Here is a 20,989-nt window from a genome sequence, read left to right on the forward strand (position 1 = left end):
TGTTTTCCCCACTTTTCCAATATTTTTAGGATAAAACTCCATTAGAACTATGTGCTGGATAATCTTTACCCTGCAGAAAGCTTAACTTTATCCATCTGGGGAGTAAGTGGTTGCTGCTGATACATTATATTTCTGTGTGTTAACAACAGTTTTGTATTACAGCATCTTCAAGTTTCCAGGCTCCCTGTAAGGAACATGCCTCTTTAGTGTGCAAAAGGGCAGCCGTAGTGCTAGGGAACAGGCAGCCAGACTTAAGTGCAAGTTTTTGACAAGTGACACTTGAATAAGTAATGCCTGTAAAAAGAAGGGTTTGAATTTAAGCTAACATGAAGTGTAATTGAAACATAAAGTAAAAACAAGCTAAAAATAGGAACATCCACTCTATCACACTTATTTGACTGGAAATACAAAATTAAATTATTTTTCAATATGGTTTACTCAGAGCTTTTGCAATTTCTCGTTGTAAAATCAATATAAGGATGAAGCTTGGAAGCAGACTAAATGAAATACTGAAAAAATTAACTGCTGAAAGTCTTTATGCTCAGTATTTTTGTGAGTGATACATCTTGCAGAACCATCGTTCCTGTGAGAGCAGCGCAAATTGATAACTGCTGCAGGTCTCCAGTAGAATTGCAATACTGGAAAAGTGAGAATGAATCACTCTTTAATTAGAAAACTGCTTAATAAATATCATAAAATCTACTATGGCTTGTGCAGATAAATTCTTTGGTTTCAGTATTGGCTTGTAATGACGAATTGTAATTTAAATGAGTAGGGATTTAAACCTGTTCCTAGACTTCTCCGTAGGTGGGAAGGTGTGAATATCCAAGTATCTGGAATGGGAGCTCAGGGTGGATGTGAATGGAAAACAGCAAGTTTACAAAAACTTCATTATGTAATTCACAACAGAAGGCTTTTTGAATTGTACTTTGTAAGGTATAAAGGCATGCCTTGGTCATGCCGTACTCAAATGAAATGCCTTCAGCTGAGAGGTGACTTAAAGGGTGAGCTCAATCGTGTTTGCTACAGAGATATTACCTGCTGAGTGAGCTGTATCCATTGTTTTCTTGTGCAGTTTTGGATGGCTTGTTGTCTAGCAAGTTACTAAAACTTCTGTTGTATTCAGTTGACAGTAGCCTGTTCCAAACATTGACAAAAATTAAGTACAGTTGTGAAAAATTGTAATTAAAGTGAAAAAATGTATTCTCAAATGCGTCTGTACACAAATATTACTAAAAGTTACTGGATGATTTGTAATATGAACATTTGGGAGAATTCAAATGACATTTGAGTGAAAGTATTGGAAGCTTTTTCTAAAAAATGCAGAATCTCAAAGGTTTCGAGTGTTCATTATGTGTTCAAATAGCCATTGTAGCTCTAACTGCCTCATTTAACAGTGCGTGTGTTGGAGGGGGGGTTTAAACCATCTTGGATTATTTTTTTTCCAGTGGGGAACAGAAGTCACTTGGGAAAAACATTTTGCTTGTTAAAAGACAATTTGTACTGTTGGGTTTGGCAAATATTTACCTTCGTTTTGGGAAGGAACTTACACTTACATTGTGTTTGTTTTTTGCCACAGAGTAAAGCCATCTCCAGCTGAAGGAGTCAAGTCCAATCCATCCAAGAGACACAGGGACCGCTTGAATGCGGAGCTGGACCGCTTGGCTAGCCTTCTGCCTTTCCCTCAAGACGTTATCGCCAAATTGGATAAGCTGTCTGTGCTTAGGCTTAGCGTCAGTTACCTGAGAGCCAAAAGTTTTTTTGACGGTAAGGGTTGGGAATTCCTTTGTTTCTGGACTGCTTGTAAAATTCTGTTCATGCTGTATTTTCATTTCAACTGTTTAAGTGCTTAAAAGTGTGAAACTTATCTATATTTTAATGGAACATCCAGTTAGGTGGGTATATACAATGCAACTGTTTAAAGTAAGCTTTCCAGTTTATTGAAAACCAAATGTAACTACTTCTACATCACTTAAATCACCAGTCTTTCAAAGCTTTGCATTTGGAAGTAATATTGCCCTTAATGAGTCTTCCAGTCCTTTTCCTTAGACTTTCAAAGATACTTGAGAGATTTTATTTTTTTTTCCCCTCTGAAAATCGCCTTCATAAAACTATTACTGTTCAAAACAGGTCATAGGAGTTCCCGTCAGCTGTATGTTTTGCTTAACGATGCATCAAAAATGACTTTGTTTTGATATAAAGTGATTGCTAGTGTCCCTTCCTGTAGTTTATTGCGAAGGTGACTTGTAGAGAAATAGGGGCAAAGCTTTTCCTGTGTTCAAGCCCTGATTAAAGCAGGGCGTGAGGCATTAAGATGACAGCTACGGTTGTCCAGTTGTATGGGCAGGTTTTCACCGACCCCAGCCCTGGCAAGGGTAATACAGCGGTGCTCAGAGTAGTGATCAGGCCAGAAGCACATCTTCTCTTACACCATCTCAGAGCTGGCCAAGGGGTCCTGCCCTTCTCCTTCACTATCTGGGCTGTTCTGTAGGGTGAGATGTGATGGCTGGCTTCATGCCACTTTCTTCAAAGGCAGGAGTGGTCTGGTCCTTTTCATTGCTGGAATAAAGCAAGGAGCTTGTATTTAAATGATTTTCTTCTTTTTTTTATCGGTCAGTGAAGTTTTACAATATTATACTGAAAATGGGATTATGTTGATCAGCTGTAGCAAAGGAATCTTGCAATGGAGTTGATATTGAGTTGCAAGTTGTTGGTTTTTTTTTTTACTAATTTTTTTGACATTAAGGTGACCTCTGTCCTCATCAGCTTAAGATTGTGTTTCAGCCTCTTGATAGTGATTGTATACCATGGATGAAAGGACTGAAGAAACCTAACTGCCTAAGATCGTTCCATTTCTTTTCTGCAGGAATGCAGAACATTTATTTTCATTTGTTGTGTCTAGTGGCTTCAATTTAGTAATGTTGATAAATTTATATCCTGTGTTTTGTTGCTTGAAGAATATATGCAAGTGTCTTTGATTTCTGTGCTTGTTCAAGACAATTAGTATGGAATCTTTTCGGGGCTAGAGTTAGTAAAATATTTCTAGCAGGTTTTTTTGCAAATGAAAATATTTGTTCCCATGAAATGAAAGACTTGTCTTGGCACATCAGTTGCATCAAAGTCTTCGTGAGATGTTATCCCAGATTGACTGCCATAAAACAAATTATTTGGCTTATCTGTGCTTTCTTGGTGAATTGAAGTTCTAGTCTCAATGAAACTTTTGTAAAAATTACGTATTCTGAAACAAATACAAGATTGCATTTTTTTTTTGCCTTACTTGGGATGGAGTGATAATAGGAAACTTCCGTTTCTCATGCAATGGAAGTCCTTGATTTTGGTTTCTCCTCCTTTGAGTGCAAATTGTCAGTCCTGGAATAAAGGGCTTTAAGGCTATGATTTCTGTATAGGAAAAAAAATTCATGGCTTTAGCTGTGAAGACATAGCCAGAATCATTCACACTAAATTTTACATCAGTTGCTTGTTTCTGATTTGAACACAAAGGTAACTTTCAGGTGTTTAGAGTGGTGATGAATTAGATGTGTGTCAGTGACAGAGAAGTTCAATTGCAATCCGAAATGCAAATATAACTACCGTGGGTACAGAATTGAAGCAAACATAACCTGTGTTTTCAGCTCAGTAGCATGCTATGAGGCTGGTATCCACATCAGACAAACAGACACAGCTAATGCTGCCATACTAGACCACATCTGTAGAATACAGGGTATTTAATTGTGTTATAATGAAGTAGGTAGCAGAATTTTGAATTGCCTCTTAGGAAAGGACTTCTCAAGCAACAAGTAAGTACATCTACGAGGTGCATTACAGAATATTTTCCCTATAGTCTCCGTAAAGTAAAAAGCCTAGTGAATGTGAAAAGATAAGTAACTTGATGTTGCTTATCTTGCGCAAGACATTTTGAAGAGTGTAAGATGAAGGAAGTTTAATTTATACCCACAGATAGAATAGCTTCAGTAGAAGCTGTCTTAACAGTTTTTAGCAGAAAAAGGGTTTTGCTACTTCTTTTCAGGCCTTTGAACTGTAGGACTATAAATCGGGTTATCAATCAGTATCTGTCTGAAAGTGTTGAAAGGCTAACATCAATGATGAAGTGGAGATACACAAGAGTAACCAATCTGTGACTATGACAGATCCAGTACTGAAAGTAAGATCTTTTATAGTATTTTAATGTAGATAAATAGCATGGAATCTATTTCATTTGAAACGTACCCTCCAAGAGAGAAATTAGTGCTTTGAAGTACAGAATTAACAAAAATACCCTGGAAACCCCTAGGTTAGAGTCTCACGATCTGTCTATGCAGTGGTTCTCACAGAACTGTTTTTCTGAAGGAATGTTTTGTGTAGTTAATATGCAGAAAGCCCTCTAGAATAAATCTGACAAAGCAAGAGTGAGCGCTGATTGTCACCTTGAGTGCCTAGACTGAGCCAAGAGGTCCACTTTATTAACGCAGCATGCTGAAGTAAAGGGAAGCACTAAATGAATAACAGGATGCAAATGGGGGGGTGTGTAAATTCCTGCGGAAAGTAAAATATAAACGCGTAATCATATGATCTTGCTTGAAAGGAAACCCAAGTTTTTGCTGTAACAATAGATATTTTTTCAAAGAAAACACTTGCATTTTTCCAAGTTTAAATAATCCAGAGTGAATGTCTGTTTTCTGAAGGCGGAAGTCTGGGGGCGGGGAAGAATTGATTTGTGAAACATCTCAAGAAGTTACATCAATTTGAATAAATGTACATCACTTAGATGTCTACGAGGTTGTTTGTTGTTACTTTGAAAGCTAAGTGTATATATAAAAAAATAATAAATAAAAACAAACAAACAAAAAAGCATCTTCCCCTGCCTCCAGTCATTAAGATGGTACAGAATTGCCTCTGGAACTAAAGACATGAGTTTTCCCAGTAGTGTTGACTGAAATGTGATAGAGTTCTTCACGCTTACCATATTTCAGGTTGTAGGAAATAGGTGTACTTTTTTTTTTCCTCTTCCACAACCTCAAAACATCTTACTTTCTTCCGTTGGTGATTGTATTAAGCAGTTGCTTTTGATTGTTGTAGTTTGTTAATGAAGTCACTGTGCTGCTAAGTGATCCTTCTGTATTGCTACGCTAGTTTGGAGTGGTTAAGTTAGTCTCAAGCCCACATGGTGTCAGAAGGCTTTATGCATCCACACGTCAAGCACTCTGGCATGCTGTTATATGTATGCATTTGACCTTGTAGTCAAGAAGGAAATTTCAGTGGTGGCTTAAAATAATGTGTGTCAGTTGTGTTTCTTAATAAAGTCAAAGTTCTTGCGTGGTGAGTCAAAGCTAAGAAGTAATTTAAGCTGATGTCACTTCTCAGCTGCGCGGTGCTACCTGCCTGTGCCGAAGTGGATTAGCAGTCCTCAAAGTCAGGCAGGTTAGCTGAAATCACTGCTGGACTATTTATTTTGTGCGTGTAAGATACTTTCTGAAAGTGGCTTAAGGCAAGCTTTTTATTTTTATGAGGCTCGGATAAATCAGGCAGGTGTTTGCTGACAGTCAGTAAAGACAGACTTTCTATGTTGTCCTGGTATTATTTCACTCCGTTTTGATGCTAAGCGCCCGTGCTTGTGTGCATTCAGCAGTGAACAATGTAAAGTGGAAAATGGGACAACAGCTCTTTGTGTGAGTGCAAGTTAGTGTGAGTTCAGCATCTGGAGCACAACTGGACAATCATTTAGGCATAGCTTGTGTTCCCCATGCATACTAAAGGAAAAAGCCCTTTTGCCTCTAGCTTTGGTCCATATATAATAAATTGATAATCATTGAAATACTTTACTGCGGTAAGGAAGAACACTTCTAATGAGTCTTCTTGGGCTTTTGGTGAAGCAGTTAAAGAGAGAAAAGTAGACTTTGTATGATTGATCACTTTTTTAATGTTAGGGGTGTGATTTTTCTTTTTAAAGGTATACTGGGAATTAAGGAAAGGCTTGCGGAATCTAAAATGAAGTAGCTGTTCTCTGTGTGTGTATTGATACATTAGAAACAAAATTTAATATGTTGCTTACTAATTATCCTTTCATCTATTTCACTAAGAATTCCTGTGGTTTAAAGTATGTGGGGTTTTTTCCCTCTTGCTTATTGGAAGTTATTCTGCAATTACAGAAGAAAGTTTCTGCTCAAAATTAGTTTAGAATTGGTTTCTTATGTTGTATGCAAGTGATTCTGGCAAGCACAGCACTAACAAAATAATTAAGAATTTTTTCCAGTAAGTTTGCGTTGCCTAATTTTACTTTGTAATATAATTAACACACATTCCTTGGCATAACATAGCTTAAATTTGCAATGCACCCATTGTCATCACATAAAATATATTCTTTGGTAGAATGTATTTTTCCTGTGATGCCCGCTGTTATATCATACTGTATATTGGTGAGAACAGACTGCATGTGGTTCCTGCTCTGGAGAGTACAGCTTAAGATAAGATGTACAGACAGGAAAGAAAGGCAAAGTGGGAGACAATGTATTTGTTCTGTCGCACTGAGAAGGGCTGCAACATATCCACAGTCTAGGGGATATACAGATAGCCTTTCTGCCAAGTGTTAAGTGGTGGTCTGAAACAGAAACATGGAAGTACAAAACGACTGATTAAAACTCAACCCGTTAAGGCCAGGATAATACAGCAGATCCGGCCTGACTTGCTTTTATTTCAGACTGTTACTATATTTACCTGCCTTGTAAGCTAATGCAGCTTTCCTCACGTGTCTTTTGAGAGTGTGACTTCCCTTTCATGTTACCCTCTTTCCCTGCTCCTCCTGCTGCATGCACAGACACTCTGGAAAAGCTGAAGCCCTCCAGGCTAGAGCAGTGGAGTCAGGCTGCACTTACTGCTTTCAACTGTTTGTGTTGATGCCATATAGGAATTTACTGTTGCCAGCAGCTTCTGGTGGCCTTGACTAGTCTTACTTGATTGATCACTCCGTCTTGAGCTGGTTTTGTACTCCCAAGGTAGAAAACACCCCATAGTTTGAGAGAGATGGGTTTTTTTTTTTTTTAATGTGGATTTTGTAGAACACCATCTGATTTTGATGTGAGGAAGTTTAAATGGAGAATCAGTTACATCTCTTGGTGATTCTTCTAGCAGATACATCATCCTATTAAATGTTATTCAGATTTAAATTTGCTTGGTTTCCAGCCTTGGAGGTTATGTTGTTCTCTAATTAGCTTTTCTGTATTCGGTATTTCTACCATGCATATGAATTCATTTTCACAATTTTGAATGAGCTTCTTTGACTATTATCTGAGAGCTGGAGGGGGGAAAAAAAAACAAAACCAAGCCAACTGACTATATTTCCTTTCGTACCATCTTCCCCCTGGCCCCAATCCAAAAATATTACAAAATTTGAACCTTGGAACTGCACCATTATTTTGGTATCAGACTATCCTACCGTTCAAGTTATTTCCTAATCCATGCTTATTCTTCTACACTGCTGTATTTGTCTCCCCTGCCCGCCTCCCCCCCCTCTATCCCCCAAGATTCACACTGAGCACCGTGGCTGGCTGTTACAGGCTATTTTAGCCTGTATTTTATGTAACAGAACATAAGTAGGGATTTAGGCTTTGAAGTCCTCATTCTGATCCTCAGAAATGATAATTAGAGCTGTGTAGCTGTGACATCACCGTAAATCTCAAAATGTGTATGTTTTCATTGTTACATGCTCATTCTTAGCTTGCTCAGAAACAGTTTATTTTTAGGAGTGCTGTGTCACTAGGCGCATCACGTGGCTAGGCAGCCCTATACCCCTATGGATTGATACAGTTGACATTTCATATATGCCAAGCCAAACATCTAAAACTGAAAATTCTGTTTATATCACAAAGTAAGAGCTTAATATGTCAATATATTTGTAGGATAAAGAGGAGAAACTGGGAACAAATATGGATAGTTCATTTATTCTTCAGATTTTCTTTTCCTGAGGCACTATAGTATTTCAGTGATTACTGTTAGTGATTGTTAGAACTCCCTTTGCAAGGAAGGGGAAATAAAAGGTTCTCTTTTCTTCTCACAGGATCACAGAACGTTAGGGGTTGGAAGGGACCTCAAAAGATCATCTAGTCCAACCCCCCTGCCAGAGTAGGACCACCTAGAGTTCTCTGACCTCTATGTATTATCTAATAAAAGACATATTGAAAGTCAGTGTAGGACCCTCTTATGTTCCACAAAGCTATTGTAAAATTTTTTGAAAACCCTGTATCAGTATGCAGAGCATTTGTCTTCCCTTGTTAATAGGGAGGTTAGTTTTAAGCATACTGTTCTGGGCTTTGCTCTGGATACCTGTTGCAGTCAATATTCTCTTGTTTGCAAGATCAGAGCCTGAAATGTAATTTATCAATTGCTACCAATATGTTTTCTGAAGATTGACATTGTTAGGGTTAGTATGATGTTCAAACCCAGAACTGGTAGCACGGTAAAAAGCCTGGCCTCAGGAAGTACCGCTGCTTCTCTGACACTATTCCCGATCTTGTAATATTTGTTAACGTTTTTATTATAGTACCTGAAGATAATGAGATCTGGAGCTTTTTGGTTTTGTGGTACAAACCACAGTAACTGTTTGTCCCTCCTCCAACCAAAGACAGTTTGAGAGAAGGAGTATAATTAGAGGTAGCACCAGGCTCTCAACATCTGTCTTCCATGGGCTTCGTGATTCATCCATTTGAATTTTTGCAAATACAGTTTGCTTGACTACGACCTTAAAAATAAGTCCTGGTAATTTAAGACTTCAGTATGAATACACTTTAAAATGTGTACAAATAATCTATTCATACTGGAACAGTTTTTAATGCTGTGTGCGCCTGTATGACTCAGCAGTTTTCCTCCTGTATCTCCTTGTTGATAGGAGAAATGCCCCAGCTTTTCCTGTTTGACTTTATCTGTACTCTGATAAGGAAAGAAGAATTGCTTGTATGATTGAGCTCTGTGGATGTTTACAGTTCTAGCCAGTTTTAACACTGTTTATTCTTCCTGAGTAAACAAAAACTTTAGCTCTGTTAAAACAGTTTCTGCTCCGTACACACTTTGATAGAGCACTGCCTAGTTAAAGAATGATCGCTTTGTGAATCATTTTGGAAATCTAACTAGATAACTAGAAGCTAATTCTAGTTGCCAGAGCTTGGTAGTTGTAATGGATTAATTTTTTTTTGTTTTTAGGAAAGTCTGAGAAAGATAAAAGAAATAACCAATTTCAAAAGACCTCTTCAGTGTTTCAGATGCTGTATTGATAAATATTTCCTGGGAAAAGCCTCCCGGGAGTTCCTGCACCTCAGTGCAGTGATAGACTGTCCAAGCTGTATGTTTTAACAAGGGATTATGTTAATGATAAAATTTACCATAGTTATTCTAGAAACTTAAGTGAGGTAAACTGTAAGAACTAGAGCAGAGTTATTTGAAACTGCCTTAAGAAAATGTAGGTTTGCTGTTTGCCAGCTGTGACATTAAAGGGGACATACAAATAGGAATTAGTTGCCCTCAGTGATGCATGCTAAACTCTGCTTTTAATTGAACAAAGAGATGCTCATTTTTTTCCACTGAATAATTGCCTCTTGAAATTCAACCCATGTGCCTTTTGAATTGCTCACTTTGTGCGTGGCATCATATAACATCTAATAAGTTGAAAGACGTACATACTTGGCCCCTCAAGACAAATTTTAACTGATTGCATGAAGTAGGAATTTACTGGAGCAAGTCCGTGGCCTGGCTGGTCAAATATTCCGACTCCCCCCTCAGAGTCCTTTGTCATGTCTTCAGCGGTACAATTCCTGTGGGCCAGAATGAGACACTAGCTTTTTGTGCCAAAGGATTCGGTTTCAGTGAATTCATTTTTGCCACTTGGTGTCTACATCAGAGTTAAAAACCGAATGATGGTGTCTTTCCTTTATTGATTTTTTTTTCAATTTGGCACATAAATATTTTGCATGTTTGGAGGAAAAGAAAAGGGTAGCCCCCAGTCTCCTCCTTGCTTATATCATTTGGTGTTTGGTGTACTTTTATCGGACAATGGTAAGAAATGTGCCTAGAACAAGCCATCCCAGTCTTTCCTTCTTGCCCTCACAACTGCTCTTAATTTTGCTTTTATACCCTCATGCTCTGTATGGTGATATATGTAGTGTGTTACCAGAGACCAGGCTGTTGATTTGATGACATTAAAGGATGTTGAAATGCATCTGGTGTCATAGAGCGCACTGATATTGAAGGCTTTTGTTAGTAGCCTTTCTTGACTTATTTAATGGGAAACTTTGTAGACAGGTAGAGCCTAATATATATAATTTTGTGTTTTGTAGCTGGTCCTTCAGAAGGATAGCAATGAAAACAGGAATTCCTGGTCAGTATGCTAATCAGGTGTCAGAGATGCTGAGGAGTTATACCTAGCGATGTGGAAGGAAAAAAGTCGCCCCTCTTCATGCACCCCGTCAGCATTTGAAGGTAGAATGGAAAGCCTATTGCTCTCCTGCAGGAAGGGTTTGAGCTTCGTGGCTGTAAGAGGTTTTTAGGAATGTATCAGCCTGTGTATTTCTGAAGTGTCCCCCTTTCCTGTGCTCGTCTCGAGCCGTATGAGCTGACTGGGGGCCATCTGCTGGAACCATGGCAATTACTTACCATCAGTGTTAGAAGGGTCAGCTACCCTGAATTCCTCAGTGTGTTCTTGTAACATGGATGTACAGCACTGAGCTGACTACTGTGCTAGTTGAGTGAAGAAGTTCTTGCTCGCCTTTTATGCTGTGAGATTACTGGTGTTGTTCATCTCTAGACTAAGAGTAGATCAGGCCTGACAAACTTGACTGCCTTTTATGAAGGATGGCTGCTGGTTTTGTGGACAATCAGAGAGCGGTGGATACTGTTTCCCTTGACTTTAACAATGTCTTCATGTTGACTCCCATTGTTTTCGTGTCACCAGGCTGGTGAGTTAGGGTCTCTCCTGAGCATCCCTCCAGTTCTGTCCCAGGTGATCCATTCTGCTTCCCCTCTGTGTAGTACCATTGAGGTCTTGCTGTGTCGACCACAATGGCAACCTGTGAAGTGTAGGGGGTGATTAGAGGTTTCAGGAAGGGACGAGGGAGGATTTGTCTTTATAGACTGAGGCCGTGCATGTGGCTTTAACAGGATACGTCCGTCGGCCTTGACAGTGAAATAACCTGGGAATAACTCCCATATCCCAAGTAGAGAAAAGACAGTCTTGGGCTGGAATGGAAGCCACCCTCCAAAAGCCCACTTGACTCCCTTGCCAAGCTTCAGTCATTGCAGAGTCTTGTGTTTAAATTGCCAAGAAGTTTTGAATTGGCATAAAAAGACAACTTCATCTCTTTGGTGGAATGTATGTTTTTTCCCTCAATTTAAAAAGAGGTATTTCTGTTAGAAAGTGCTTATTCATTAATACCCTTATATAGCAAGGGTTGGACTTGAATGGACTTGTGAAGAAACCTTTCAAACCCACCTCCATACCCTTTTAGTGTAACAGTGGCAAAAGTCAACATCACACTTTACTAGTAGAATAATTAAACTGTCCTGTTTCATATGACTGTTTCTTTTTTTTTTTTTTTTTTAGCTAAAATCAGAGAGAAATTCCCTAGGCAAAAAATCTAGGAAGTTGTCATTGAGCCATCAGTTGGATGAAGGCAAAGTGAAGGCATTCTTTCAGTAGGAGAAAAAAAAAATACAGATTTGAGTTAATAATTGAGTACCAGATCCAAGTTTGAGTGAGATGAGTTCCTCACTGAAACTGATAGGAAGGAAAATGACTGTGAACTCTAAAGGGAATTTAAAAATCACTTTAGATTCCTAGACTTTATAATAAAAAAAATCAGTGTTGATGTATAAAATGAGAGAACAGTTATTTTGATAAGATTCTTTTTTCAGCGACGAGTTTAACCATTTGTTTCAGAATTAGTGATTTAATTAAAAAAAAAACCCCTATGGTACTAACTGTCGTTTTCTGCTTGGTACTAACCTGGTTTTTCTACAAATCAAAAATATAAGAAATGGATGATGATTTTTAAATATGTAATGTCTGATTAGCTTTATGCATATAAACTTTTCTGCATTGTTCTAACATATGGAAAAATAAAGGTTTAGGAAAAGAAAACTCCTGTTTTAGGAGCCAGAGGTTCAAAAAACTAAAAACGTGATAGGTAGGTACTCCAGTGCATCTAGGCTCAACTTCCCATAGATCTTGTTCCACGGGGAAGTGAATCACTTCACTTCCTTTTTTTGACTTTTCATCCCTCGCCTCAAAATTTAGCACCCTTTTTTCCTCCCCTTGTGTCTAAAGCAGCATCATGTTAATAGGTCTGATGGTAAGTTACAATTTACAAGTGTGTACCTCTCGCTGACTTTTTTCTGTAGAAGCAAGGAAGATGTACCCAGACAAGCAATTGAATGGGAGAGACCTCAGAAGAAATGCGGGTGTGCCAGGATATGGTTTTGGTGATTCAGCAGGTGACTGTGTCTCTGTGGTAGTTATGGAACAAGAGTTCATTGCCTCTTAGTCTTGAAACCACAAGCAGTACACGGTCTGGTATGTGGTTATTAAGCTTCAAAGCCCAAGTGAGAGCTGACAAATTTGAACAACTGCGTGCTTCCTGAGATTTACTTTTCTGTTTTAAAGTAAGCGTTAAAAGCAAAAGTAAAGTTATATTCCCTATGTGTGTTTAGTTCAGGATTATTTTTATAATTTTTTAAAATTCTGGCATCAGGTGACTAGGTACAGCTGGCTAGCAGTAAAAGCACTGCATGCTAATTGTTCTTCTGCTGCATTATAGCGATGTCATGTACAATCACTCTTCAGGGTTGTGTTTTCTCAACTCCAGGCTCTAATTTAAGTTGAGGGGAACTACCACTGATGTATTAGGAGCTCAGAAATTCCCAGACAGAATATAGATACCATTGATCCTCTTGGACAAAGACGTAATAGTTTATTCCTGATCCTACACTTCATGGTCCTGTAACCTTCTGCCTAGTACTTGCTCTCAAAAATATCTGCTTGCCTTTCAACTCCCATATAAATCTCGTTCTCTCTTCCTTTTACATTCTCCCAATGTGTGAGCCTGATGGGGGTATTCTGAGCAAAAGCACACACGTGCTTGTAGGCTTTAAGGGAATGAGCTTTTGTTGCATAGTGGTTGCGACAGCTTTTGACTTTTCTTTTTTTTTTTTTTCCCCTTCTTCTTTTTCCCCCCTTTATTTTTCTCCTCACTCCCCAGCTCAGGAGCACTGGCTCCTCATGCCTACCACACACATGAAATAACTTTGAAGTATCTTGCGTAGCACAGTTTGGGAACATCTGCTTTAGGTAGTGCAAGTGTTTGTGTGAACAAAGACTTGAGTCTTCCAAATGCGGTGACTGAACTCTCGTTTTTGGAGGCAGGCACATGTTGACTTAGTGTGGTGTTTCTGGAGTGATTAATTAACATGCTGTGAACTAAGTTCAGCATCACTCAGTACTTAAGGAAAAAAAAAAATACACAACTTGGTTGTTGGTTTTTCCTTCTACTTAAGAAAACATAGCAGTGTGTTGAGTACCACTTTGTGGCAACTGAAGATATGTCCCCCATTTAAGGGAGGCTACTGCATAAACACTTCACATTCCACACTTAATAATGCTGTTAGTCTTTCTTTAAAAAGCAACACTGAAAAGGATAAGAACGTACAAAAAACCCTGAGCTCACCTGTCCTCTGTAGCAGAGCTTGAGTTGGTTTTAATCTGTGTTGTGAACAATTCAGTGCTGTATAATGGTTTTTCAGATCTTTAACAGGAGCCTTTTTTTATTCTATTAATCTTCTAATGGTCTTAAGAGAAACACCAGTTTGCTTCAAGAAACAGTCCAGGGCTTGCTGAACTGCATTTTGGGAATGGGTCAAAAGAAAGTATCGTATGAAAGTTCAGGAAAATCTCATACACGGTCTGTGTAAACTTCAAGTTCTGGGTTAATGTGAACATTTTAAAACAGGTTTTTATGTTTTTATGGTATGTATGTTAGGCACACCTAGTAAAATCTAATGTCTTCATTCTGTAAAGTGCTTTTAAAACCACTAAGTGTGTTTCTTCAATGTCTAATTTCAGCCATGTTTAAGAATGCCATAGCTACTGTTAATGCTTTTAAAAAACACACTGACTCTATATGGGTGTGATATTGTAGGGAAAAGAATTCAGTTACTCTGCAACTTGCATTTTGCCCTAAGCATGCAGCAGGCTTTTTTGTATAAGCCAGTAGGGTTGATTATTGTCTGCCATGTAACCAACTTGATAAACTATCCCTCATCTGGTGTCTTGCATGGAGGACTAGGATATTATGCAAGGTGTTGAAAATGGAATTAATTCTACAGATGTGAGGGGAAAAAAAAAATCCAATTCATTACTTTTGGTCATAACTTTTCTGTAGGTGCTAATACAACTTTACTGTTTGGTAGCAGCAAATTTTATAGACGGTAACCAGCTGTGACTTCAGGAGCCGGGTTTAGCCAACAGTTTGTAGATTTGTTGGGGTGGGAGGAGAGAACAGACAGTAAGAGCTCAGGCATTAAACTGCTGATGCTCATCCTAGTTTTCCATTTTAGTGGGTCCAGCACTCAAAAATGTTGTTTTTTTTTGTACTTGTGTGACTTTTTTGGTACCTCAAAGTCAAGAGATCTCTGTCAAGAAATTTTTACGGATAAACTGATGATGTTATGAGATTTGTATATTTGAACTGAATTAGGAAGAGTTCATCAGAACACTGTCAACAGGCTTTCCAATTGCATTTAGTCTGATTTGTATATTTTGAAAACATTTCAAAACCAGCTCTTAAATTCGAGAGCAAAATAGACATTTGCTTCTCAAACCGTATCAGAAGAAAAGGTTACTAGGTGGTTTCAGTTCATGATAGGTTATGGTGTTTCTGTTGCTGTTTTAACATTTTTGCATTAGTGGTACAAAGAGAGACACCGATTGAGAAGATGTTTAAAAAAAAAAAAGTGGCTAATTGCCTGGACTTTTGAGTGCTATGTTGTGCAAGGTGGTTTCCTTCTTGGACACAGTTTCTGCTTGGCTTAATTGAAAGTGCTTGCAGTAGTGGGAACAGGTTTAAAAAAAAAAAATATCTTGTTTTGCTGAACAGGTCGAGTAAAGGTTAACTTGTGTAAATGATAAAAGGCCTTGATTGTAAAGAAAAAAAATATTTGGGAGAGTGGGCCTGTGTGAGCAAGCAGATCACCCTTCACCAAATGGATCTGAGCTGCCTACTCGTAAAATGTGATTTAGGGTATGTTGAGAATCAAAAGTTGGGACAAAATTTCAAGAAGTGATGAATGCATGAAATGGATCAGTTGTTGTATTTTTTACCTTTTCAACAACTGCTTTTCCAGTAAAATATAGACTGTAAAAACCAACCAACCAACCAAACAAAAAAAAAACCCCAACCAACCAAAAAACCCCAAACCAAAACTAAAAAAGGAAACCTCACTGGAATTTGAGCCAAGACTGGATAAAAGCAGAGGACACTTCTGTGAAATCATTAGGCTGTTGGTCAGAGAATTAAATCGGACAGACACCTGGTAAAAGAGCCAGAGAATTAAATGAGGCAGACACCTGGTAAAAGAGGGAGAAAGCTATAAAATCTGTGTATGCAAAAGAGAATTGTAAAAGCGTAGTTAGAATAAGAAGAACATTTTACATGAAGCAATAAGGAAGCTTGGAAAAAGATGGAGTGGTGGAATATTGTAATAACTATTATAAGCTATATAGGGAGAAAAAAATTCAAGCGAAGAGTTGGATTACTAATAATGTAAAAATGTAGTGAGCCTTGCACTTCTAACTTAAGAAAGTGTTAGAGATACTAATGACAGAAGAGGAAGTGCCTGAGCAGGTGAACTTTTAAAAATAATATGACATCAGACTCTACCTGTTATGTGTGCAAGAACACCGGAGGAATCTTATAAGCATTTTTCTTGCAGGGTTTGGATCCAGCTGAATTAGACCAAAACAGAAGAATGAGGAAAAAAAAACTTGCACAAAATGGGGAAACATGGCTCTGAGAGGAACCTTAGCAAGTGTTTCTATTCCATACCTCCCAACTTCAAATTACTGTGCTGTCATTCTGTATCACTTGCAACATCCATTCGCGTCTGTTTGTCTAGTGCAAACGAGATGTGTTTCTGGTGCTGCCATTTACTTACATTTCCGTTCATCAGTTGAAGCAACAGTGCTGAGGAGCAGCTTGTGTTGTGAAATGCATCTCCTGTCTGGAACAGTATGGCTCCAAGGAGTTGCTACGTTTATGTACAAAGACATGTTTTGGGGAGGGCTATTCCATTTTGCAGGTAGTGTCTCTCTCCATTAAAAGACAGAATGAAAATACCTGAAGTGCAAGAGCATGGACAGATTATTTGATGTCTTTTTGTGCCTTCCTCTTTAACTGAGGTCTCATACCTGACTGGTAGTGACTAACCTGCTGGTAAATGGCTAAGACTTTCCCTCATTTTTAGCCTTTCACCTTATTTTCCCAGTTTAAGCTCCTAAGCATCCTAGGAAGGAATATAGCTATGTTCATTTTTGCCTCTTCTCTCCCAGGAAACCCGTAGGTGAATTATTTTATAATCTCTTGGAGAGGATTTGTCTGACTAAGGAACATAAATGGAAATCATGAGGGAGGGAAGGCGATATCAGGTGGAAGGGGGCAGATTCAAATCATACGCTATTACATGGTTGTAACTGTTCAGAAAACATTTCTGCTTTAAACCTGTCTCAGAGAAAAATGCCTTTGCAGAATCTTTCAGTGCTGTTCAAAGTCAAGTGCTGCTTGAAACTTTATGGGATCTTATCTGTATGAAATTGTGCAGGAAGATCTGTCTCCCTTCTGATTTGGTAATGGCCCCCAAGTCTACAGTTGCTCTCTTCCGTAAAGTGCTACATTCCTGCCAGGATGAAAATAAAACATGGGAATTTACCCTGTATATAAATATGTTTAATACTTGAGGGATCTTTCAAGTATTCTTCAGCTGCATTAGCCAACCCTGTACCCCCAGCCATAGTAAAGTGAATGTCAAATTAGAGCCATATTAAATTAAGTGGAAGGTACAACAGACTTTTGGAGGAATTGCCTTAATTTAATTTATACCCCACCCTCCCCTTTAGCAAGCTACAGCAGTGAGAACAGAGTTATATTTCATATATTTCAGATACTTTCAGATTTTCTAACTCAGGGTTTCATAATGGCCCTGTCTGCTATGTGATTCTTGCAGGCATCCTTCTAGGGCTCCATGATCTCCCAGGTTCTCTGGGAAGGTACACGGTCCAGATTACAGCTTTCAGTGTTACCACCATGATATGACACAGGAGGATTTAACCTCCCGTAATAGGAAACTTAATGCTTAACAGAGGGTGTAGCTCATTTGGCAGCATTTCTGAGATGTCTGGGGAATCAGTTCTGTGTTTTAATAGCTTTATATTTTTGTTTGTGATTTCATCATTCCAGTCTGTAGGAACCAAAGCACTTCACTAAATGCTACCTTTTGTCCAAAATCAACTTACGAAATAACAAAATCCATATTATGGGATATTTACTATATTTAGACAGATATTAAGGCCACAAACTGAACTCTCTTCCTCTCGGGACATTGATAACAACCTTAACTGATTTACATTTAGATGATACTTGTGTAATTTCTGGTAACTCAAAAATAAAGCTCTACCTGGTAAATCGTGAGCTGATGCAGTAAGTTTGAATATAACATTGCTACAGCATCACCTTTTCCATGTACTTCTCTGAAAGTAAATGTTGCTGTCTCCTTCCTGAATGTGATAATGGACTGTGTATTTCTCGAACCGAATTTGAAGATGAATTGTCACCTGACTTAAAAGCTCTGTGTAAGGAAGTTACATGCATAAGATAAACGGAGCAGAGAGATGCAAGTAAGAAATAATTTTATGAAAGCTGATTATTTTTTGTATTTTTATGCCATGCAGCAATGAAAGTTGTAATAAGATGTGGTACTCAAATATGATTTTTAGTTTTATGAGCAGAGTGAATTGTTTCTAGCAGAAGCTCTTGCTGTTTTGATTGCAGAGTAAGTTGCTTTTGGGGAACAGGTTGGACGTCCAGTATTTTGCAACTTGTATTTATTCTGCAAAGCTGGCAGCTGTATATTTTTGTATGCATAGTCAGTGTAATACTGCCAAATGTTTGGAAAGAAATAGTAGATTTTTTGGCGCTAGGATCTAAGGATGGAAATGCCATTTGGTACATAAAAGCAGAAAGTTGTGAATTACTACAGTACTAACTAGACTAAACACACGTAGTTCCTTTCTTAGGAAATACATTACTGAACTCCATCTAGTTTGTTTATAATTCACCCTTGAATTATACCAGTTATGTTTGAGGAGAGAGGCAAGTATCAGTGATTTTCAGAACCTTCCATGCATGAAGAGCAGGAGAACAAATCCGATGCTATAGACACTACTTTTTTGAATAACTTCTTTTGTTGCTAAAGCTAGAAGTAGGCTAGGAAAGTTCACAGCGATATGATAACTTTTTGTCTGCCCTAGGAAGCCAGGCTGTCCTGAAGAAGGAATGCCTGGCAATTTCATTTCTGTCTTATGAGACTGAACAAGATCAGTTCCATCTTGGAGGTTCTGGATATGCTCTGTGCAAAACAGACCATGTCTACCCCACCCCACCTGCTATTTTAGCTTCGTCCCGGTCGGTACCTTCCTCTGCCCACACATTCGTATAGTCATCACCAGTAATATGCCTTTTTGATTCCCTTTTGCACTTGAACTTTTTGTGTTTAAAAATACCTGAGAGACCAGTCAGAAGTTACGCTTTTAGCAGGGTGATTTTTTTTTTTTTTTTTTTTTTTTTTGCTGAGTAGTTGATGCTCATGTACCACAAAACTGGAGACAGTACAGGCTCATTTTACTTTTCCTTTACATTGGTAAAATAACGTAAATCACTAACTTTTCCAAGAGCTTTGGACAGCCTAGCTGTTTTAATTGAATATATTTGTGTCAGAGAGAGTTAGGAGCTGTTTATGGACTACTAACATTTGTAGGGAGAAGATAGTCATAGTCATCTTCTGCTCTCTTTGATGAATGTAATGTTGGGTTCAGTGATATTTAATATTTGGCCATCACGTTTGCAAGTATCACTGAATGTGTGCAAAGGGGGCTTACAAAATTGGGAGTTTGGAGCTGATATTACTAAATATGTTTTATTAAACTTTATTTGGGCTTTGGGCTTGCGTCATTGATGCAAAACTCAGCTGCTAGCTGAAGCTGGGTGGCTGTGAGTGTTGAGTTGCAGTGGCCTCCTACTCACTGTATTAAGGACATAATTGTTTTACATGAGCACCACGCACCGTGAACTATCATAGTGTAAAGGCAAATATGTCCCCTGCTAATGCTACCCAAGTTGTAGAGCTAGTAAGGTCCACTTTTAGGTGGGAAAGTGAGCTGGGGGTGGTGGTTGGTGGCTGTCTTACATTCGCGAATCAAACCCTTCTGTTCTTTGAACTGTTGCGCTTGTTTCCCTCTTGTTGTGTTTTGTCACAAGAATGAGGATCACTCAACTTTATACTCATTTGGAATGTAGATATCTGAAACAGAACTGCAGAATTAATAAACTATATCCCAAATTTGTTTGTATGTAAGTGCTGTCAAACTCTTCTAAGAAGTTTTCATCTCTGTTGTAGAAACATTATTCTATTTCCTTTTATAAACTTAATGTGATGCACTAAATGTAAAGGTAAAATTAATTCCTGAAATTATGATTGGCAGTTTTGTTACAGAAACGGTGATGTGCAAGGCGGTGAGGGAGATACGTGTAGCTTTTGCCAAAAATTCTGACGTTGCTGTTCCTCCTTTTGTACTGTAAGGTCAGGGCGATAGTACGAAGCTGTGCCCGGAGTCAATCAGTACTCGTTTCTACAGAACATTTCATTGTAGCAGTATATTTAAAAAATAAAAATAAAAAAAATTGTCAGAATATGATGTAGTTTACAACCACTAATTGAAACAGTCTTGATGAGTTCGGAATCCTCCTGCAGAAAGGCCTGGGATGCAGGAAGCAAGTGGGATTCCTATCTGTAACAGTCACTGTCTGAATCCCGGGGAGAGCTCGGTGTCATCTTGTAATCTGTCCTCTATGTGTTTCCCTCGCTAACATATTAAAACTGATAGTAGTTTATCATTCTGTTTTATCAAAGCTAATATTTAATTAGATGGATTAATTTTAGAACTAAAGCAAATGTCTTTAGTTATAAAAATGGGAGTAAAACTAATTTTCTATTAAAAGATTAAACAGAGATGGTCAATAGTTGCAACTATGGATTGTTTTATATAAAACTATATCTTGTCATAAATGACAGTAGGCAAAGAAATTTATAAATGTTGCTGTTGATTCAAAAGGCCTAGTAAAGCGGATGGAGTTGATTGAGTGAAATTGTCAATAGAGTATTTCAAAGTATTTTTGCATTATTTTCTCTCATTTTAAAATGTTACACTAAATGCATATATTTCTGGAATTGTGTGGGTTTGTTTCTGGTGAATATGGTGAACAGAAATAGTTAATATAAATCTTTTTACCTCACAGTCAATTGTGCAAACAGAACTTGACACACATTTTAGGGAGGAACTGCTCGACTACCAAAAGTGCTTTGCTTTTCTTCCTGGCTAGATCCCAAATATTCTAAGCATATGGAACAATTTAGCAGAAAATACATAATTATCAAGCAGATCTGTCTTTGCCACCTTGAACATTATTTCTTGTGGCAGGGTAAGTGAAACCTCATGTTTAGCTTTTATTTCATTTTGAACTTCTGCTGTATTGGCAGAAGATTACAAAAAAAATTTTGATGGCACCATTAGAATACGAGTTGATTTGTGCTTACTCTAATATCAATCTGAATATACTTGATAAAGTCATGGCACAAACTTCTAACTGAAATTTTGAAGCAAAGAAACCAAAGTACGTTTATCTTGGTA

The 20,989-nt window shown here is 38.1% G+C and overlaps 1 protein-coding gene across 1 annotated transcript in view; it reads left to right on the forward strand.

Moving 5' to 3' along the window:
• The window catches only part of AHR (aryl hydrocarbon receptor), a 62,071-nt gene that overhangs the window by 6,224 nt on the left and 34,858 nt on the right, over positions 1-20,989 (forward strand). Inside the window, exon 2 of the mRNA XM_086468132.1 lies at positions 1,580-1,767. Within this exon, the coding sequence (XP_086324258.1) occupies positions 1,580-1,767 (188 nt within the window). The remainder of the gene's footprint in view (positions 1-1,579; positions 1,768-20,989) is intronic.

This window comes from Leptosomus discolor, chromosome 7, assembly GCF_034619465.1.
Source record: "Leptosomus discolor isolate bLepDis1 chromosome 7, bLepDis1.hap2, whole genome shotgun sequence".
In the NCBI taxonomy this organism is placed as follows: Eukaryota; Metazoa; Chordata; class Aves; order Leptosomiformes; family Leptosomidae; genus Leptosomus; species Leptosomus discolor.